The following is a 23,279-nucleotide window of genomic DNA, read 5'->3' as shown; positions in this document are numbered from 1 at the left end:
TGTGCGTCGATGCTCACATTCTCGGCTTCCAATGGTTTTCAGAGATAGGCGATAGAATATCGCTCTATGCGGATGATGTCCTGATGTTCTGGGATAATCCAGGGCACTTGAGGTCTAGAGTTCTTCAGATTCTCGGAATCTTTGGGGATTATTCTGGCCTCTGCATGAATGAGGCCAAGTCATCCATCTTTCCCAACCCCCCCATGCCCGCAGTCCATTCTATGGACACCCGGGCTATGGGTGCTGCTGTTGGGGTTCAACTATCTGGGAGTCTTCATAACGCCTGACAGGGCCTGCACATGCAAATCCAATTTACAGACCCAACTTGACCGCCTTGATAGAAATGTTACATTGTGGGCCACACTCCCGCTGTCCCTGCTAGGCAGGTCAGCCATCTTCAAGATGGCCTCCCTCTAGAGACTTCTTTACCAACTCCAACATTACCCATTTCCCTTTCACAGAATTTATTCGCTAAAATCAACACCTTGCTTTGCACTCTGCTATGGGGCAGGGAATTCCTCTGGATCTCCCTCGAGAAGTGTTGTTGCCCGACTCTCGACAGCAGTTCAGCCACTCCTGATATAGTCCTATACTACCAAGCCGCACAACTTGTTCTTTTCAATGATTGGTGTTTTGAGGGGTTTGATGACCCTGCCTACGCTGCCAAGGGATGATCCATGGGCTGTGACTCTCTCCCACATATCCTTTATGGTGGCGAGGGCCTGTCAAGCCTGCCTGCTGCCACAGATGTGATGCTATCAGTATGGTCCGCCACATTGAAATCCACCCGATGGGCGGGCAGATTGATCTTGGAAACCCCCCTTTGGAGAGGAACATGCTTACCACAGGTAGGGGCACTCCGTGGTTTTTCCACGTGGGACACGATCGGTATATCCGTTCTGGGAGACGTGAAATCCTTCCACGACCTACAAACACAATTGAATCTACGCCGTACCCAATTCTTCTGGTACCTCCAATTCACTTACGCTCTACATACGGTCTATACCAACCATTCCTGAGTCCTCCTCCCTGGAAGCGAAACTTCTACTCACTAATATTTCTGAACAGAAGCTATCGAAATATACCGAATGTCACATCGCAACATGCCGGATTGTATGGCTGGGGTGAAGGAGGCATGGAAGCACAACCTGGGAGCGCTTCACAATGAGGAGTGAGGCGGTGGCTGCCCCCAGCGAGGCGGTGATGGATTTCCAGTTCCAATTGATCCCCCTAATTCCTTCTTCACTGCACTTACCTCACCCAAAACAGGTTGTTCCGGATGGGCTTGATCGCCTCAGGAGCCTGCCTCGGATGCGACTGTCCTGTCGGAGATTTGGTCCACACATTCTGGAATTGCCTATCCCTTTCTCCCTTCTGCAGCCGGGTGCTGGGGACTCTGGAGGGGGTCCTGGGATGGAGGATACCAGTGACTACAAGCTAATACTACTCCACATAACAGATGAGGTAGAAGGAAATAGATTTCAGAGAGCAGTGTTCTGGTTGGGACTGATTGCAGCAAAGAGAGACATAGCACAGGCATGAAAGGATTCAGCTGCTCCGCCTGTCGAGCAATGGGCCAAAAAATGGATCATTGCATGGGACTGAAATGTCTGATATATCTTTTTAAGGGATGCCCTTAGAAACATCATAAAATCAGGGAGGGATGGGCAGACCTCGGGGGTATTACTTTGGAACCTTGCACACCCCAGCCATAGTGAATGGCCAGAGAACAACCCCCCTTCAGTGATGCCGTTACCTGAACCTGGGAGAAACAGAGCACGTGGGTCTCATCCTGCAATGTAGCTTAAGATGACTTCTTTGTGTTTGTTGAAAGACACAATGCTCAACAGTGCCTCTTTATTGCATATTGTGTGACTGTGCTCAATGCGGGCGTTACATGTTTTATTTAACAAAAGAAAATTCAATAAAAATGTTTTTGGAAAAAAAAGCAAAAAATTTAGGTCTAGTTCTTCGTTTCTGAAATAACAGTAATGGAAGCTCCAGTGTCCCTTTGTTTGACAGTGGCATCAACTGGAAAACCATTTAGTGGATGAGCCCTTTCAACAGCCAATCAGGTCATCTTTTTTCCTTGTTCCAGGAGAGCTGCACAACGCCCTCATGGCTCAGATCAACCACTGTCTGGAGGAGCAGATCTACAGTCATGTCTCCCGTGAGCTGCAAGACAGTCAACTTCCGAAAACCAAATCTGACCTGGTGCTAGGACACATGCGGGAAGGGGTGGTAAGTGTAGCTATTGACATCTTGATTTGGGTGTTGGTAGGTGGCTGGGGTATCTTTCCGTCTCTGATTTGTAAACTTACAAAACATTGAATGGGCATCTAAATCTGCAAGGGTGTCATAGTCTCGTCTGGGGTTTACCTTTACGTCTGCCATTTTTTTTATAGAGCAGAGGGTGGAAAATGACCATTACCACATCCTGCTGCTGTAAGTACCCGCAGATGATCATGATGAGTAATGCACATTTATACTAGTTACCTGTAGTGCGCAGTAATAAAGCATCATTGTTATAGGATGATTCCTAGGTTGGGACAGGAACTCTAAGTGAAAGGTTGGCATTGGGTGGTAGTAGCAGCCAGGAGATTGATTGGTTGGGTGCTTATAGAAATAAGGTACAGTAAAGTAATCAAAGAGTGGCTGTTACCTTGCAGCCTGATTGTTTGGATGATGTGGTTCTGTTCAGAAGGAAATGCTGCTCGAAAAAGCAGTGGTAGCGAAGGACACTCCCTCACATACATATCCTGCATCAAGAACAAGAACAGATCATTGAAAGACTTTAAGGTGTTTTTGCGTTCCTATTGAAATGCCAAAAAGAGCCTAGATGGAAACCCTTAACGTCGCCATGACAGGGGTAGGCAGTTCACCCTCTGAGGGATCTCTAGACCTCTGAGACTGCTGAAATATTATTTTTTGGCTAAATAATAGGTACACGGGTTGATGCATTTCAGACTGCTGTGTGGCATTTGCCCTGAGTCTGTATTTCATCCTGTTGCAGGAAGCATGCATGTAGCCTTTACCTGTTACTTTATAAATATTCCACATTTGACCCCTCTGTCCTACCCCCCCCCCCTCCCATTACTACCCACCCTCCAGACATCTGGTATCCACATCTCACTTGCCCGGATCACAGTTAGCTATTATAACATCTCCAACGTCCACTGTGCAGCCTTCCATTGAGTGGAATTTTGCCCACTGCTCTCTCCTAAAGCCCTACATTGCTCACCATCCTAAGACATCTCCTGCACCAAGGGCCTGAACTGCACATCGACTTGTGTATAAACATTTTGCTTAGAAGTGCACTTCTGGTTAGGACTGAGATCCTCAGAACCCGCGGTGATTGTGTGTTGAGTAATTGCTTACTTCCTGCCTTACCATTGACTTTTCCCAAAGTATAGTGAATAAAAGTGTTTGTTCATGGTTTATGGTTTCTTTCAGAAAAACCTTTTTTGTTTTATCGTGAATGTCCATGATTGCCCCTGTCTTCCTTGTTTCACATGTACTGCCAGATCCTCATTCTGGTTAATTGCTCTGCCACATCCCATGGCTGAGGCACCCATACCCAACAGACAAACCCCCATGGAGGAACATACCATCATAACAATTTGTACCTACAGTTTACAGAGTGATGAAGAGATACGGTCTAGTGGTTCAAGTTGCAGCCTTTGGCCTTAGCAGTTAGACTCAGAATTGTGTGATTCTAGGCTTACTCTTCCCATGCCTAAATGTGTGGGAAATGTATTTGTGCAGTCACAACTTGATGCTTATGATCATTTAGATCGTCTCTCAACCCACCGCGTTGCTTCATAGCTGGGTTTGCTCTACATAAATCCAATACTTATTGTGTACGTAAAACATTCCTCAAGTCCCTCCTATGAAATGCCGTGTATGTTAAGTAAAAGCAGAAGTCTTTGTGCTGGACTGGAGCTTTCAGCCCCATATTTTGTGCTGCCAGGGAGTGATGGGATCATTTTCCCAGTGCACAAAAAATGGTTGGCCATTGATATAACAACAGATTCATGGGCTCCAAACCAAGGAACATGGGCCTCTACACTCCAGATTGGAATTGAAACAGGGCCTTCATTGGATTGTAGAGGGCTCCCTCAGACCTCTGTGCCCTGGTACAACTGCACCTGCTGCTGTTAATAGCTACACCCCTTTGCTTGGCTAGCAGCACCTGTATCTTGAGGTTTATTTCCCTTGTAAATGCCCCCTGTACATTTTTAGTGAATCGTTCCTTGTACGTATTCATGATTAGACAAACCAGAACATGATCTGCCCAACTGAACAGACTTCACGCCTAAAGGGATGTTCGACATTTCACAGTTCATTGGTGTCAGACCTGTCTTGGAAACGTCTAACTCTTCATAATGTCCATATGATGACTTGCACGGAATTTGATAAAGTGAACGCAACTAGTCTCTGGAGTACATTGAGCTGGTAGGAGGACCCTCCAGGTCAGCTAACCATCTTAGTAACCCTCCCATCCCGCCCCCACTCTCGCTTTCCAAAACCTACATCGCAAATATCCCAGAACAATTAATGGGTCAGAATAAGGTTCCAGATGGAGGGTGGGCACTAACTTGTATGGCAGGTCTGTGGCAGCCCAAACCTTCCTCTTCCATGTTCTGGAGCATTGGGTGTGTTTGTGAATTTGATGTTTCCTATAGGAGAGCTGTTAACTGGCACCAGGTCATTAGGTTGATTTTAGCCTCTGCTTTAGCCTACTGCCAACTTGTATATTCAATCCTGTTTGCGTGGAGACCCGAACTTATATCCTTATTTGCAATCAGGCCTTTAGACTAAAAGAAGAAGAAGGAACCACTGAACTTTTCTGGGCTGCAGAACTGAAGTCCCACTCAAAATCTAAACTGAGTACTGCGTTTACAAAGCCACATGGAAGATCCGAGAGTTCGGGTGGCTTTGAAATTTTGCTTCAGGCTCAAAGTTTAGTAGGAACACCTTTGTTATGGACACATTAGCTTTTGTCCATTCTGGGTCATCCACTATGCCACTTGTTCATTTCAGGCCTCTTTTTTTATTGAAAGAAAATGTCATCCTGCCAATTGAGTCGTAGACAAATCTGTGTATCATCAGCAAAAGATGGGACTTAGTTGCTAGAGCCACTGACCTTGGCACCCGGGACCCAGGTTTGAATCTTGGCTCAACATTTTGGGGCACATGCATCAAGGTAGGCAATTGCGATTCCTTAATTGCGATTATTAAGGAATCGCAATTATGGAATCGCAATTGCCTATGCATGTAGGTTTTGCTAAAATATTAGCGATTCCTACATATTCCTTAATGCGAATAGCAAATTGCGATTCACAATTAAGGAATAGCTTTCCATTCATTCCTATGGGCCTAGACACCCATAGGAATGAATGGGAATTACATGCGCAATTTGCGAGTACCAAATAAGAACTCACAAATTGTGCATGCAATTTCAAGTGTGCAAGGGGGCCAAAATGCCACCCAGATGCACCCCCGAAATCGGCATGTGTGCAAAGGGCATATGTGTGCGCCACATGGCACATTTGTACATTTTTCAAAGTTTTTGCAAATTACCATCAACTTACAGGTGATGGTAATTAGCGTTTCCTAAATGCGAAGTCGCATTTAGTAAAGGCTTGTTGCATCCCAAATAGGGAATCGCAATTTCCAATTCCCTAAATGCATTCGCAATTTAGGTAATCACACATTTTGCGATTACCTATTTTGCAAATTTGCATTTGGGTTGATGCATCCCAAATGCCAAAATACCGGTCTGTTTGCGACCGGTATTTTGGTTGATGCATGTGCCCCTTTGTAACTTAATTTCTTGTGCCTGAAAATGTGAAATGTATTTATGTAATCCCCATTTGATGTACTTGATCTTGTAGATTGTCGCCCTAACCCCTCATGAAATGTACAGCGCTCCGTTGTTTCCTAGCTAGATTCACACTGTGTAAATAGCAATACATACATACACTTCAGCCCTTTGGATGTGACAATGGAACAAGGATGCCTGATGAAGATGGGTCCGTAGGCGCCGGGAAACCTCCAGGTAGCTGTTGCGCCATATAAAATAAAAAAATAAAAAAAAGTTGCAACAACGGTGACCCTTGGGGTATGGAACACTGAACACCCCACTACCACTTCAGAATAAATTCAATTAGGTTGAATCTCAAGTTGAATCTCTAGGGCACATTCATTGGGAATATTCTGGCTTATTACAAATGTGCATCTTCTGTTTGATATAGTTGTGGACGCAGGGAACCCCTATATTGTACATCCAAAAAGTTACCTTACTAACACGCCCATTGATGGATGGGTCAACAATGGTGTTAAACCTCAGTTTCATGTCGCAATGTGTCCCAAGATAAGGAACAACTCAAAATTTCAATCAATTACATGAGAGCAGATTCAATAAGTGGGTTCCAGGGAGGTAGTAGAAATTTGAAAGGATTTATTACACAAATTCAAAAGTTACAATACAGAGATGTTAAGGTTCAGATGCATAAATAATCAGTGCCATGAAGGCTCTCTTAGTAATTGAACAATACAGAAATATGAGCAAATTCAACAAATAACCTACATTTCAGTTGGCAGCAAAATCAATAATAAATATGGCAGCATCCTTTGTAGCATCGGAAAGTCTTCTGGCTTAACCCGAAAACCACGGGATTATATACAGTTTTCTTGCATAGGAAAACAATTTCTGCAAAATAATCATGGTGTGAGCTAAATAATTACATTTATTTTAAATGTATATGTTTTATTTTTTGTTTACAAATGAGCTGTGTGTACTGCTTGTGTGTGACCACAATTACAGTAGCAAATCCTTTACACATGGTGTTAGACCTGGCTTTTTCAGCAGGTTTCTCCCCAGACTTTTTGCTTTTTGGCCTCCCGTTTGTGACCCTGTTTTTGTTGGTTTTATGACTCTGGGCATTTTACCCCTGCTATTCAGTGCTACAGTGCATATGCTCTCCAGGTAAATTATGTTATGGATTGGTATTTCCATGATTGGCATATTTGATTTACTGGTAAGTCCCTAGTAAAGTGCACTCAGAGTGCCAGGGCCTGCAAATCAAATGCTGCTAGTGGGCCTGCAGCACAGATTGTGCCACCCACAGGAGTAGCCCGGTAAAAGGTATCTCAGCCCTGCCACTGCAGTGTCTGCACGCAGTTTTGACTGCCATGTCGATTTGGCAATTGCACCCACTTGCCAGGCCCTAACCTTCCCTTTTCTTACATGTAAGTCACCCCTAAGGTAGGCCCAAGGTACCCCCATGGGCAGGGTGCAGTGTATCTGTACTGGTGTGTGTGACATGTCCTGATAGTGAAATACAGTGTATTTCGCTTTTCACTATTGAAAGGCTATCTGTCCCATAGGAGAGAATTGGTGTATATTTATAACATCGTATAAGTATAACTTCCCATTGGGACAAGCTAGAAGGCTGGAGTTTAGTATGCCTGAACTCAGAATATAAAAAGGCATCTTTTAGTAAATATGATTTTTATATTGTGTGTTTGTAAATACCCCTTTTAGAAAGTGGGTATTTTCTTGCTTAGCCATCCTATGTGCCTCAGCTTGTTTGTGTATTGACTGTCTGGTTATGGAGTGAGAGGGGCTAGGGATGTACATTCACTGTAGACAGCCACTGTGGGGGAGATGGAAAGAGGTGTGGCCTGCCTTTCCTGGATGAATCAGGGCTGGGCTGAATAGATCTGGGCTGCATTTAGAGTGGTGGGAGGAAATTACCCTTGCACCTGGATACACCCTGTCTCCCCTGCACAATGCTGTCTCCACCTCCTGCCGGGAAGCAGGACCAGAGAGTACAGAACTGGTTTGGGCTGAGCACAAACACTATCTGCCCAAAAGAACAAAGAAAAACTTAGTATAAATATTGGAGCCCAGAACTTTAGGTTACTGCTGAACTAAGGAACCTGCCCGGAAGAACTGCTACTTTGCTGCGTGCTCTGCTGTGTTGGCCTGCTGCTTGCTGCTTCTGTCTTGGGCAGGTAAAGGACTGGATTGTACTTTCATCATCCTGCTGTTAGAATGTTCTCCAAGGGCTTGAAGTAGAGCTTGCCTCTTATTGGAAGTCTCAGGGAGATAAAAGATTCAAAGAACTCTGTTGGACCAAGAAGACTGCCAAGAAGAAGAGCTGGAGAAGCTGTGATGAGGAGCTACCATTTTGCTGTGTGCATTGCTGCGCTGGCCTGCAGTGGCTGCTTCTTTCTTGGGCAGTGAAATGACTGGACTGAACTTTCTGCAACTTTTTTGAGTGAGTTTCTTCAAGGGCTCGAGGTAGAGCTTGCCCCCTGTTCAAGAAGTCTCAGGAACCGCAAATACATCAAGTTCATTTGCTACCAGCACTGGGAACTGTGTGTTTTGTGCTGCAACAGAAGAAAAAGCAACACAACGCCATCAGCAACACCACTGCCGGCTCTGTGTCCTGAAGGCACCACAGAGGGCACCGCCGCACCCCACACCGCAACCATGGTCTCACCGACGACAATGCCCTCCACTGAGCAGCTGTTTGCACCGTGAATTGTGGACACATCACTCTACACCACCTCGCTTCACGCCGCTGCCCTGGTATCACCGACGAGGACGCTCCACGCCAACATAGACGCCGCTGCTTGCACCATGGTTTGAGGGCACCGCTGGTAAGTTAGATGACCCGCCGCCCTCATACCACACTGCAGTCTTGCCCTACCGACGCTGGCGCCATCAACTCCAGTTCATCAGCCGACAAGAGCGCTTCTGCAATGACGAAGACGCTTCTTGCACCGTGACCTGCCAGCACCGCAACAAGCATGCATCACTTCGCACCACAGCCCTGGTCTCACCGACGATGCTAGACGACCGTCACTGAGAGGCTGCCTGCACCACAACCTGAGGGTACCACTCGCCGCACCACTGCACTTCACTATGCAACCTCAATGCCTGCTGACGCCGGTGCTCCCAACTTCAACCGCAAGGCGTTCGATCTGCAATGCCTGTGACTTCAAGGGCCCAACGACTCCTGCGCTGACCCCCGGGACTGATACCTGCAGACGCCTCCTCTTCAGAGCTCAACAAGAGGTCGCAGACACCCTGCATTTCTAAAGGTACTGTTTTGCGGGTCTTCCCGATGCCGTAGCTTGCCCGCGATGCCACAGTCAGCCAAAACTGTTTGGATTTATTGTTCACGACACCGTGATGGATCTATCGACTTCAAGGAACTGTATTTCAAGCCTATTTTTGAGTATTGATATTTCTGAGAACTGTATGGTGGATTTTTATAGTTTTTGGTCTCATTTTGCACAGATAAAATATTGGTTATTTTTCTAAAACTGGTGTGGTGTCCTTTTGTAGTGTTTTCACTGTATTACTGTTGATTATGTGCAACACAGCCTCCGAGATAAGCCTGACTGCTTATGCCAAGCTACCAAGGGGGTGAGCAGGGGTTATTTTTAGGACTGTATCTCCCTTATCCTGACTAGGAAGAAGGTTCCTACGTGGAAAAAGGTGCAAACCATTGCCAATTAGAGACTCCCAATTCTAACACATGGCATTTCAAATCTCCAAGAGGAGGATTCTCCTTTCACGTTGTCTCCTCTTTGTAATTTGAAATGTGTTTCAAAAGGCACTTTGTAAGTCAAAAACACTTTTCCAACTCACACAGTATCTTTGGTATATTGCATATTCTTCTATTGCTGTCAGGAAGCATGTAATTTTGCAAATCCCAGATTTTGCAACCACTTAATCCGTTTGGACATCAGGCTCTAAATGCTGAGGCTCCTTGACTAATTTCCCACACAACTTAACCCCAAAGAGAATGTCCATAAGTCGTATACATAGTACCAGTTACTACATAAAATGAGGGGCAGCCCACCTTCTGGTGGCAATCGATTAGTATTCGATCAGCAATAACTTTGGCTTGATCATAGATATGTGGTGCTCCTTTAAGCAACTCCCCCTGGGGTTGGTCTCACTACTCAGACGTAATTAGAATTCTCTGGACAAGTATAGTATGAAAGTACAGGCCTAAATGACAGGGAGTATGTCAAGAACTGGAGGCGAAAAATAAAGTTATTACTGATGTAATTTGTGTGTATAGCCTCCGGTTTTATGGCATTTGTGTTTTTTTACATTTTTGTCTGTATTTATCCTTATTTATTTTTAGGCCATCTTATAAGTATTTATCCATATTTATTTTGTGGTTTGTGAATAAGTGGGGTCAAAATTGGTAAATTTACACATTTATTTAACTGATAAACATGCACTTATACCTTGATGCCTCTAGCGTTTTAGCAAATTTAGCAACCAAATATAGCAAAACACTACACCCACAGGTAAATATTAACAATTTACTACAAATATATTTCAATATATGCCTGTATTTAAGGATATCCTAACCTGTTTTTTAACTCCTCATGCTATTAATCTAATCATCTGTTGTCTTGGAATTCAGAAAACAGAAGAGTCCCTAATAACAATAACATTCTGTCAGAATGTGAGACAGTCTATTCAACAATGCTGGTAATCAAGAAAGAGCTAAGATCAAAAGGAACTAATGATGCTACAATGTCACAAAAACAACACTACCATACAAAATACAATTAAAAATTAACAATAACAAATCATATATTGCAAAGAGAAATTTAACCTCTTAGGCTATGACAACTGTTTTCCCACAATGATAAATATTTTTTATGTAATATTTTTATGATATATGTACATAATTGTATCGAATAAATTTCTCTTTGCAATATATGATTTGTTATTGTTAATTTTTAATTGTATTTTTTATTGTAGTGTTGTTTTTTTGACATTGTAGCATTATTAGTTCCTTTTGATCTGTGCACTTTCTTGGTGCGTGGTCGGTGGGTGTCAGGGCTTCCCCCGGTGCCGTCAGCTACCAGGATTCTTCACAGGCTGAAGGGTTGGAGCCGAGGATGAGGACCTCCATTTTGTCCGTGTTCAGCTTCAGTCGACTGGTCTTCATCCAGTCGGCGATAGCCTTCATTCCTTCGTGGAGGTTGGCTTTGGCGGTGATAGGGTCCTTGGTGAGGGAGAGGATCAGTTGAGTGTCGTCGGCGTAGGAGATTATGTTGAGGTCGTGCTGCCGGGCGACGTGTGCGAGCGGGGCCATGTAAATGTTGAACAGTGTCGGGCTGAGGGAGGAACCCTGGGGTGCGCCGCAGATGATCTCGGGGTCTTTGGATCGGAATGGGGTGAGGCGGACGCTCTGGGTTCTGCTGGAGAGGAAGGAGGTGGTCCATTCCAGGGCATTGTCTCGGATCCCTACGGCGTGGAGGCGTGCGCGTAGTGTGCGGTGGCAGACGGTTTCGCAGGCGGCCGAGAGGTCCAGAAGGACGAGTAGCCTGTTACACATAGGCAGGTGGGTGTATGCATGGATGTGTTACTGAAGAAGCCTAGACTGTGATGCGATGAACATATAAAATCTGGTGACTCTAGTAATTGGTAATGTTTTACGATATTAAACACTAAAACTTTCATATTGTTTAGTAAGTGTTGTTTTGGTCAGCGGTGTGACCAGCCAACCTATATTAAGGAGTTCAGCATGTGGCAGGTAAAGCTCAGATCTATGAGCACTAGGCACTGCTGGAGACATGTGATGTGGGGTGCACTAGGAAGGTACATCTTTATTTGGAATGACTTGCTGCAAGATCAAGCAAAGGATTTGTGAGCATAGGAACAACATTAAGTGCAAGAAAGTAACAACCAAAATGAGCAATCACTTCATTGAAATGAATCATACAACAGAAGAGCTCCGATGGGTCATCCTTGAAACCCTACCATCTAAGGATCATAATGCAGAACGCGTCCTGTTTGAAAAAGAACAGCGCTGGGTTCATCGCCTCAAGACCCATCTAACAAGACTGAATGACGATGTCCCCTTGTACTCCTTTGCGCAATTAGGATCAAATGCAGCAAGACTACTCTACAGAATCTGTACTCTAATCATGACCTGCCCCAGCGGAATAACGGTATGGAGTTCAACCAAAATACCAGGTCTATGGAACATGACTGATTCCAACACCATCCATTATCTAAAACCCAGACATACCACTACGCCTCACTCTTTGAATAGAGACAGGAACTGCGCTAATAGTTAATTTATTAACAAGTAGACACTCGCTCCGCCTTTTTGTTTTCAAAACAAAAGAAGTCTCTCTACCATCCTAATTATTACTACCAACCTTGCATCATTTTTGGCTAGGTGTGCAATAATATTCTATTGGAAACATAGATGCCCAACATTGGTATGCCCTTTTTAATAAGCTTATGTCCCTGAATATGGTTTAATGTCCCTGCTCTTAATGGGAACCCGGCGCATAGTCCATCTTCTAGGCGCATTCACCTACGGCCTTTAAGATCTTCCCATGAAGGGCCCGCGTCACCGGGGCTCCGTCACGGAAGCGGAATCTTATTGAAGGCCTGCACATTCAGGTTAGCTTGTAAACACCCTGCAAGATCCTCAGGCCCCCCTCTCTAACCCATCATCTGTACATACTTGACCTCTCCTCTCACACCGACATATAGGACCTTCACCGCCGGTCCCCCGTGGAAGCCATACATCGGCATCATTGAGGTATTTCTACAATAGCACCATTAACATATACACCATCGCGCCCCCTTGTTTGGCCGTAATTAACTTAACGCTCAACCTTTCAAGACCGTCCAGACGTGTGATTAATCAAATTATTACTAGACCAGTAATTTGATTAATCACACACTGGGTTGTGATTCCTTTCTCTTTATTATTTTGTTCACACTGTGTTCATATATAAATTTTCTATGTAGTATATGTCCATTTATTTTTGTGGAATGTCCTGTGATTTGTAAATATTTCAATGTATATGCACTATGGAGTCCTTAATGTTAGTTCTAAAGAGCTTTTCTGTGTGTATGTAAATATATGTATGACAATAAGTTTACACTGATTTTTCACAAACAGATAAAAATACATCGTTAAAATATAAAACACGAGCTTTGCGTTCTTTGGTTTGGATATAATGTCCTGTTATCTCATTTATTGATTGTTCTCATCTATTTTTAGAGAGACATAAATTGTATACATTTCTTAGATTTTGAAGAGTGGCAGAACCACCTTTTCACGTACAGTAGTGCGTATCCCACCACATAACATTTATGGCATGAGCATTACCAGCAGGCAATTTTCACCCACCATAAGGGTTCTAAATAAGTTCACTAAGTATCACAAAATGTAAATGATCTTTCTCTGTCAGTGTTAACTTTGTGGATACCTTCTTTGCTATCTCACCATTGCGTAATCATGTCTCCGTGGCTCTCTCCACATGGCTCAATACTATCTTACTCACGATGAATGTCTGTGACACACAATACATCTGAAATTATGTATTCTATGTTTACTTTCTATCAGTTACAGGTACTATGGACCTGTGACCAAGAAGCAAGTTACAGGTACTTTTTGATCTGTGACCAAGAAGCGAGGTGAGTCAATGTGCCACCTCTAATAGGGTTCAGACAGTTTCTGTGACCCGACACTTTTTCGTAGGTCCTGAAGAAAGCCCCCGACCCCTCCTGGGCATAGACACAGGGCTGAAACATGTCGACTTTTGACATTCACCAGCACAGCCTAATGCTACAGAAAGCTAATATTTCTGAAGTAGCACCCACTTGTTTTTAACCTTGCTATCAGTCCTTCTGAATAAAGTTTATCGATGAAGCAGAGTATAGCAATTCTATCTCAGTTTGCCCCACTTTCACTGTACTTCGCCAACCTTATTCCTGGTCACTACTGCTAAAACCAGTGGTCAAAAAAACCTCCAGGTGGAGGAAAAGCATTTCAAAACAAAAACCCAATGAAGATGCTTTCACGTTTCTAGAGGTGGAGAACCAAGATATACCGCCCTCGCTCCTGTACGTGACTGAGGGTTTTAATGACAGCTACTACACCTGACCCTGGGTTTACAGGTACAAGAGATCCATTCCCCTTTGATTACTTGCCTTGGAATAAACCGCTGGTCTTTAGCGAATAGGGTCTGGCAGAACAGTCTACGGTCACTACGAGTATCCGATAGGGTCAAAAGAGTTTTGTCCTCTGGTGACAGCGGAAGAGTATAAATAGAATGATATAAATAAACCAAAGTGTAACAGGAGGCCTACTTCATTGAATATATGACGTTACAATGCATGCAATTACAACACATGCTTTTACAATGCAGTCTTTACATGTAACAACCACTACATTGCATGTTTTTACAACGCATGCCATTACAACGCATTTTTAAAAACTTCGATTACAACGCATTCCATTACAACGCATACCATTACAATGCATAATAAGTTTAGGGTAACAGTAGGGTAAGTGTTGGATAGTGTAAGGATAGAAATTACTATTCCCACTCCAGTGAGTGCAACAGTAGGGTAAGTGTTGGATAGTGTAGGGGTAAAAGTTACTATTCCCATGCACCCCAAAACCCATACCCACTATAATACTAAAATAAAATCTCCATTACTTACCTTATAATGTGTTGTAATGGCATGCGTTGTAATGGTATGCGTTGTAATGGTATGCATTGTAATGGCATGCGTTGTAGTGACATGTGTTGTAATGGCGTGTATTGTAATGGCATGCAATGTAAAGGCAGTTGAGTTGCAACAGTTGTGTTGTAAAGGTAGGTCGTTGTAATGACTGCATTGTAATGGATGTTACCCACTTCCTTAGCAGCAGAGCAGGTAAGTGGTGTCAACAGCAGTTTGTCAATATGGGTCATTCTACGCGGAGGTGTTTCAGTGTGTGCTGCCTACTGTGGTCTGTTCAGCCATGATAACAGGAAAACTGTACATCTACGAGGATGTTATGAGTGGCGACAGTGGGGAGGTCTCATAGACCAAACGCTGACGTTCATTGAGGAAGGACTTGTCTAGTGACCACAGGTGGGAGTTAAACAAGATCAATCTTTACTAGGTTTAGTGTTGCCCCCGCAGCAGGTTGCTTTAATCTCTTGTGAGGGTTTGTACAACCATGGCTACACGTCCCTCTCCTCTGTGACTTCAGTTCAGGGGCTGTCTGTCTGAGCTGAGGACAGACCCTCAAACATGGATACCAAACATTGATGCCATGCAAAGATCATGCATCCTGCGCCTCTTTCAGCCCGTGCACTGCTGGACCGTCGAGTGCCTAAGCATTAAAAGCCTGTTCTCTTCATGTCCTCCAAAGTGGCCTTTACCAAGGTATTTATCGTTGGCGCTACAAAAAATGCAAATTAACAATATCCCTCTTCAAAGTCCTTTTCTGTGCAGGCTAAAAAAAGTGCAGCATCTTGAAGTTCATGAAAGCATATGGTGTTCGAAAGTGAACCGCCTCATTCAGCTCAGAGGGTGCCTCAAAGCGCTGGGAATCGCGTTAGATGGAAAGGAAGGCCCAGGTGATAGTGAGGAAATAAACAGGCGAGATAGAATGATAAAGGAAAATCACCTTCGACAGCACAGAATAAAGTCACTAGATGCTGCAGCGCTAGTGCACTGTAGATTGGAGAGGAACTTAGAAGAGACAGTGCAGTGGAATATGAGAGTTTAGTAGCTCCAGGGTTTTATCTGGTGGTCTGCTTGCATACAATGTGTGACGCGCATACACCACGTTTCCTGTCCATCATTCAGAAAAGCTAGGTGACAGAACTTTCCCTGACAAGTAGCCCATGTGGTCTGAAGAAGAGTGTTTTGCAACTGAAAATCTGGGCGTTGCATGGCCCTAATACCACTGATGCTGTTACTCTTTATATAAAGGATATCTGAGGCTTGAAGCTATAGCAGAAGGGTCTGGTCTCCTGACTGCAGTCCAGGGCAGTGTATATTAAGGGTTGTCAGAAGTTTTGTCTCGGAGACAACCCAGTGCCTTGACCCTGAATGGGGAGTGTTATTCTGTTTGGCACTAGGAAGGGTGGTGGGCAAGGCTCTTGTTGTGATCTGCCATGTGGCAGTTCCCACAGAAACTTGGTGATGGATTCTTGTAATAAGTTGCTGCTCCACTTGTAATACTGCAGGGCCCTTTTGAGTGTGTGCTTGAACATTCAGTACCCACCTAAACATTTTAGTTAATTAATGAAAGAAAATGTCCTAGAAAATACACAATTTACACTATTTTAAAAAAAAAATCCCATCGAATGTCCTTTGGTACAGATACCGCCAGATTCAGCATTTCCGCGTCACCACTTTCAAAGGTCGCCAGCCGCCACTGAGTTTCAAACCATCAGTAGCTCTGTAGCCAACATTCCTTCATACTGTACCACATAGCTGCTGTAAATACACAATAGGCTCCACATCAGCTGGGATCTTTAGTGGTTGCTTCCTCTTAAGGTTTTGCGAGGTGGAAAAGCTTACCTCACTTGGCTGTAACAAGCTAAGGCCCATTTGTGCAGGCAACCCAAAGGTCCAGATGAATTAGTTTCAATAGGTCAACAGCAGGTAGAGAAAGATCCTGCTCGGTTCATTTATAATTATGTATCTGTACATGGTCGTTGAAACTTTGGTTACTGGTTGAGGGGGGAGTGAAACCCAACTCATTCAGAAACCACAATCTCTGTCAGGGTGAAACACAAGCAAACCCCAAATTAACCTGTGCTTAACCCTCTGGTAGCTTGGCACCACTCAGTCAGGCTTAATTTAGAGACAATTTGCAAAGTATTTATGAAGCACGTCAAACAGTAATTAAGTGAAAACACAACACAACAAAAATCCCACAGCAATGTAGAAAAATAGAGTAATATGTAATAAATATTTGAGACCAAAACAAAAAAATCTAATTCGTAAAACTAGATATATGCAATTTTAAAGATTTAAGTGAATTCAGTGCCTAAAAGCACAAATCACTAATTGTGGTTAGCTGGTCGCAATGAACCGGGCCCAATTCACAAGTTCAGCCCAACTGCAGTGGGGTGCAGGCCCGATAGAGGAGCCAAGTTAGGCCCGCTGAACAAGAGTACCTTAACTCCTGGTTGCAGAGCATTGCAAGGTCCAGCGTTGAGGAGGAAACGCGCAGCTGAGACGATCGAGCTGTGTCACGCAACTGCGGTTCCTGTATACTGCGAGGTGGCCATGTGATGTCCTGCGTCATCACCAAGGAAGCCATCAATGAGGGGCTTGCAATATGAAGACCTGTGTCAAAGATGCATTGCGCACGTGCTAGTTCTGAAGAAGTTGCGAGCCTTGACATGTAACACCTAAATGTAAATGTCCAACTTTTCAAATACACTGCACCATGTCCTCTGGGCTGTGTAGGGCCTACCCCAGGGGTGACATATGTGTTAAAAAAGGGAGGTTTGGGACTGGCAAGAGGTTTATCTTACCAGGCCGAAACAGCAGTTAAAAACTGCCCGCACAGGCTGCAAAGGCAGGCCTAAGGCAGGCCTAAGGCATGTTTAAAGGGCTACTTAATGGCTGGCACAATCGGTGCCGCAGGCACACTAGTAGCTTTAAATTTACAGGCCCAAGGAATATTTAGTACCATTTACTAGGGATTTACATGTAAATTAAATGTACCAAATGGGTGTAAGCCAATTTTACTATGTTTAAAGGAGAGAGCACAAGCAAAGAAGCACTGGTTAGCAGTGGTAAATTGTACAGAGTCCTAAGGCCAATAAAAATGAGATCAGCAAAAAATGGAGGAGGAAGGCCAAACGTTTGGGGGAAGACCATCCTAGGGCTTTCAAGTCTAACAATGGACTGTCAAGATTACCAGTTTTCTAATTAGAACCATCATGTACAGTTTTAATTTACAACCAACTTTTGGAAGTACTTTATTGCAGTTTGTTCTTCATTGCCAGTTCTGTGTTGGATATATTTCTACAGTATTTGTGTTCATGAACATTATACATACATTATAAACTATTAGATGTTGATGCATTGTACGCTAGTTAACTTCATCCTTTCTCGGTCTCGTCTCAGACAGCATATGCACTGTCTCTTGCGAGATGTGTTTTTTTTCTATTAACTGGCGTTCGAGCCAGCCATTACTAACTTGATTGGCTTCATTGTCACTCTCATTTTCTTTCTTCTTATTAGTCAGCTCCTGTAAGAGTCTTTTCTCTCAGTGTGTTTATCCGTCTCCTGGAGCATGGATGCATTACTTGTGCGCTTCCACTGCTCCCTTTTTTTTAGGCTTTTTTCTTTGTTTATGTACTCTACCAAAGTCCACCAATTTCAGCTGGCGCCATCCTGTACTTCTCCCACCCCCTCTGTGTTCCGCTCACCGTCCTTGTTGATCTACCCCACCTTCCTGCCCTATTGACCGTGTTGCTCTAACCCAACCTCCCCTCCTGCTGTTAGTGTTGCTCTGATCTCCACCTACTCCTGCCGCCATCGATGTATCTCCCGCCGCCTGTATTACTCTGACCCCACCAACCGCCTGTGTTGCTTTCACATGCCTATCCCACCAATGCAATGGACACCAGCTTGCTTAGAAATCTCCGATATCTGCCTATAGACCCAACCGACTCTGGCCCTTGCCAGCATTGTTTCACTACTTTTAACTTGTTAACCTTGTTGGGGTGATTTCTGTTGACCTGAGGCAAGCTAAGTATTCAGAGTCCCTGATTTTGTCATTTACGAAAGTGCATTGTAACAGACAATGAGTCCTAGCAGTTTTTGAATAGCCGTGACTCATAACTACCACGTTGTCATGTCTCCATCAAATGCAATCAATATGAAGATGCATGGCAAGTTAAAAGCTCTAGCCAGGCAAGTATGCGCCTCCCTAAAATTCACAGAGTGATTTTGGAGAATATATGATGTTACTTAGCATACAGTTACTCGGCAGGTATTTACTTCGAAGATTTTACTCCACAAATACCTTTACTACGCATGATTTTAGTGCGCATGCTTTTACTTCACGAATATATACAAATACATTAAAAATGCTTTTACTTCGCAGTTAATTATTACGCATACCGTTACAACGCATTATTGGTACTATAAAAATAAATCGTAATAGTAACCTATCCCCTGGCACACACCCTGAACCCTAAAAATACCTCCTACACCCCAAACCCCTATCTCACCCTGACCCCTACAAATATCCCAGTACCCCAAAACCTAAACGCACCCTGAACCCTAAAATTACCCTGTACACCCCAAAATTCTAACCCACCCTGAAACCTAAAATTAGCCAAGCACCCCAAAACCTAAACCCACCCTGAACCCCAAAAATACCCCAGCACCCCAAAACCTTAAATGCACCCTGAACTTTAAAAATACCCCTACACCCCAAAACCCTAACCAACCCTGACCCCTAAAATTACCCCAGTAACCCAAAACCTAAATGCACACTTAACCCCAAAAATACCCCAGCACCCCAAAACCTTAAATGCACCCTGATCCCTAAAATACCCCTATACCCCAAAACCCTAACCCACCCTGACCCCTAAAAATACCCCTGTACCCCAAAACCTAAATGCACCCTTAACCCAAAAATTACCCCTACACCTCAAAACTCTAACCAACCCGACCCCTAAAATTACCCCAGCACACCAAAACCTAAACGCACCCTGAACCCCAAAAATACCCCAGCACTCCAAAACCTTAAATGCACCCTGAACCCTAAAAATACCCCTGTACCCCAAAACTTTAATTTGCACAGTAACTCCATTATGCGTAGGAAGTGCATGCTAAGTAATGGAACATGCATAGTCAATGCACGCTAAGTAAATGCATGCTAAGTAATGGCATCTGCGAACTAAACTATGCATAGTAATGCTAATACGAAGTAATGACCGCGTAGCAAAGGTAGAATACTGATTTTGGACCCTCATAATCTCTGTGATCCTTAACTGTCCTCTATATCTTTTTTAATCAACCAATCATTTATAGAGCGCTGCAAATTCCCCATGAGGGTCTCAAGGCGCTGGAGCTATTCGCTGCTGCATGGAGGTTGATTACTCAAACAGCCAGGTCTTTAGATCTCGTCTGAATTGTTGGAGTTACGGTGCAGGCCTGAGGTGCAGAGGGAGGTTGCTCCAAGCCTTGGCCGCAAGGTTCAAAGGCATTCAAAATATCAACAGAATGGGTTAAAAGGTGCACATAAAGAGAGAATTTTTTTGGGATGAGCCACCTACAGAGCTGTGGCATGAATTGGAATGTACCATAGAGTGTGTCCCCACCCTGTTTAATCGTTCATCTTAATTTTGAATGCTTTCGTTAGATCTGTAATTCTAGAGACAACGGCACCTTAACAAAAAATGAAATACAGTTGTTCTGGATACAAAGATCAGTTCCATAAACAGGCTCAATTATCAGAGTTTTCAATTTTATTATCACAATTAGAGCAAAAATGTCAATTATCCCAGCTGGAATAATTTAAAAAAACAAAGATCAAGAGAGCAAACAAACAATGAACTGAAACAAACAATGAGCAAAAAAACAATAAAGCCCATAAAACCAGGAGTTAAAACCTGACAGTAAAAGACATATAGACATATACAGGCAAGCAAACAGTGACCAACAATAATATAACACCTTTAGGTCACTTCTTATTAAAAGCAAAACGCTACTGCACCCAAAACAGAATTACGCAGAATTCCTTAAAGATTGCATCTCTTTTGCTCACACCAGCAGTAGGAACGATCTCACACTCAACATTACCCACATCTAAATTGGAACCAGGCACTTCCAGACACTATCTTCTTTCTGTTCTACTAGTCCTTATCAGAGTCAGAAGGCTGAGAAGCTCGGAAATTAAACCGCCCCTCTCCCCAAGTACTTACAGATTCACACCCCTTCTGGATGCTGATCAGCTGGGCCCCTGACGACCCCCTGCACTCAGAGCCTCCTTTCATATCTATTTCTTGCAGTGCAGAGTGAGTGATAGCCCAAGACCGCCATGTTGGAAACAAGGAGCATTCAGTGCTGGAGGCAGTTTGTGGAGTCGTGGTGTCACTCCACAGTCAGATCATTAGCCACAAACATGACCTCACTGGTGGGCAGTGGCAGTACACACCTAGAGCCCCCTGTCTGTCAGAGGCCCTACTGAGAACACAGCCCACTAGCACTAGTCGTGGACTCTTGTGCCACCCCTAGCCTTTGGATAGCCTCTTTCAGCATGGTGCCTCATTCACAAAGGTCGTTTGGTGCTTATCTAAAATGATGAAAGAGAACCATTTGTTCTAGATGTCAAATGGCTCTAGGACATTCAGAATATCGTTAACTAGTGCTGCCCTTTTTTTTAGTCTTCAGCCTCCTTGCATGCTGGGATTTGTAGTTTTGTCTTCCCATTATAACCATAAGACAGCAAGCTCCACCAGGCAGCTTGGTGTTTACCTTTCTTTCTCTGTCACATAAATCCTTGAACTTTGCAGTCAATCTTGCTGGACGGGGGTGTGAAAGCAAAGGCTTTAGGATTAGTTGTTTTGCTAGCACACAACAAAATTTAAATGCCAGAAAATTAACTGTACATATATATTGGAATATATCAGTATTTGGAAAGCACAAATAAACCACATTTGTTTGGAACTTTGAGGTGTGGTGGACATAAATATTTTAATATGATAAAAATATATCAATAAAGTAGGTGATGCTGATTTCCACGCATTGTCACGTTATCCATTGCGCGCTGAATAGTTTTATCATTAAAACTATATGTCTGCAAATGGGATGATCATTTCAACTGAGAATGTGTTTTGTGTTATGGCAGTGCACTATGACACTATGAATACTCTACTCTATGCCACTTCACTATACAACACTCTACTCCACTGTACCTCAATCCACTGTATGACACTGTACACCACTCCACTCTACAACACTCCCCTCTTTTCCCCTTTATGCCCTCCACTCTATGACACCATACAGCATTCTACTCTACACCACTTCACTCTATTTCAGTCTACAACACTCCACTCAACAACACTCTACTCCACTCTACTCTACTCTACACCACATCACTCCTTTCCACTCTACTCCACTCCACTGTAGTTCAATCTACCACACTCCGCTCTAGGCCACTCTACACCACTCCACTCTACACTGTTGCACTCTATTTCACTCTATGTCACTCCACTCTACGACACTTCACTCTATGCCAGTGGAGTGGTGTAGGGTTTTGATCTATGACACTCTACTCCACTCCACTCTATGCTATTCCACTCTATGCCACTCCACTCTACAACACTCTACTCCACTCTACGAATCTCTGCTCTTCTCCACTGTACGATAACCACTCCACTCTATGCCATTTTACTCTACACCACTCCGTGACACTCCACTCCACTCTATTCTATTCCACTCCACTCTATTCTATGCCACTTCACTCCACTCTACACAACTCCACTCTACAACACTCATCTCCACTTTGCGTCACTCCACTCAACAACACTCTATTCCACGCCACTACACTCCACTCTACGCCACTACATCCCACTTTCTTCCACTCTATGCCACTCTACTATATCAATTCAAAAACTTTATACGATTTATAGACATAAAACCATAAAAGTATACTATAATACATTGTAATAACAAAGTAGATTAAAAACAGTCCATAAGCATATTCACACACTAAGATACATTCCCCGTAGTAGTTCCCCCTAACAATTATAATTTAGCAGCATACATTTGACTGTTATTGACTGGCAGAAGACCTCAATAGGGGTCTAAAGAACATCACTAATTGCGTGGATTCAGACCCTTCCCGGTTTCCGGTCAGTAAGATATTGAAGTCACATTATTAAGTCAAAAATTAGGAAGTAGCGGGTTGCTCTAGTTACTCGTATGTTAGGGCCTCGAGGTATGCTAATTTTTTCCTTCTTCCTATGGCCATTGTAATAAACGTTATAACCGACAAGCAGATATCATTTTTTTCCAGGGCACATACATAATTAAAAGCGTCCTGATAAAAGACATATTTGCCACTTTTAAAAAGGGCGGTACTCTATGCTATTACACTCTACGATACTCCACTCTACAACACTGTACTCTACTCTACAACACCATGCACAACTCCGGTCTTCTCTACGCCACTCCGCCCCTATACGCCTCTCTACTCTATGAAACTCTATACCACTCCACTCTATTACAGTCTTTCCTACTCCACTCCAGTCTACAACACTCTCTGCCACTCTACTCCACTCTACGCCATTCTACTCCACTCTGCGATGCTCTATGCCACTCCACGCCACACTGCACCACAACACTCTACTCCACTCCATTCCACTCTACGTCACTCCGCTCTACTCCATTGTACTTCATTCTACTGTACGACACTCTACTCCACTCCACTCTATGCCAC

The 23,279-nt window shown here is 43.7% G+C and overlaps 1 protein-coding gene across 4 annotated transcripts in view; it reads left to right on the top strand.

Moving 5' to 3' along the window:
* Nucleotides 1-23,279, top strand: part of LOC146858391 (uncharacterized) — a 548,917-nt gene that overhangs the window by 84,415 nt on the left and 441,223 nt on the right. For all 4 annotated transcript variants that reach the window (XM_085649307.1, XM_085649305.1, XM_085649306.1 and 1 more), the window contains one exon: nt 2,099-2,241. In XM_085649307.1, coding sequence (XP_085505433.1) covers nt 2,099-2,241 — 143 coding nt within the window. The remainder of the gene's footprint in view (nt 1-2,098; nt 2,242-23,279) is intronic.

Source organism: Triturus cristatus, chromosome 3_2 (assembly GCF_964204655.1).
Source record: "Triturus cristatus chromosome 3_2, aTriCri1.1, whole genome shotgun sequence".
NCBI classification, from domain to species: Eukaryota; Metazoa; Chordata; class Amphibia; order Caudata; family Salamandridae; genus Triturus; species Triturus cristatus.
This window is presented reverse-complemented; position numbering and strand designations above follow the sequence as displayed.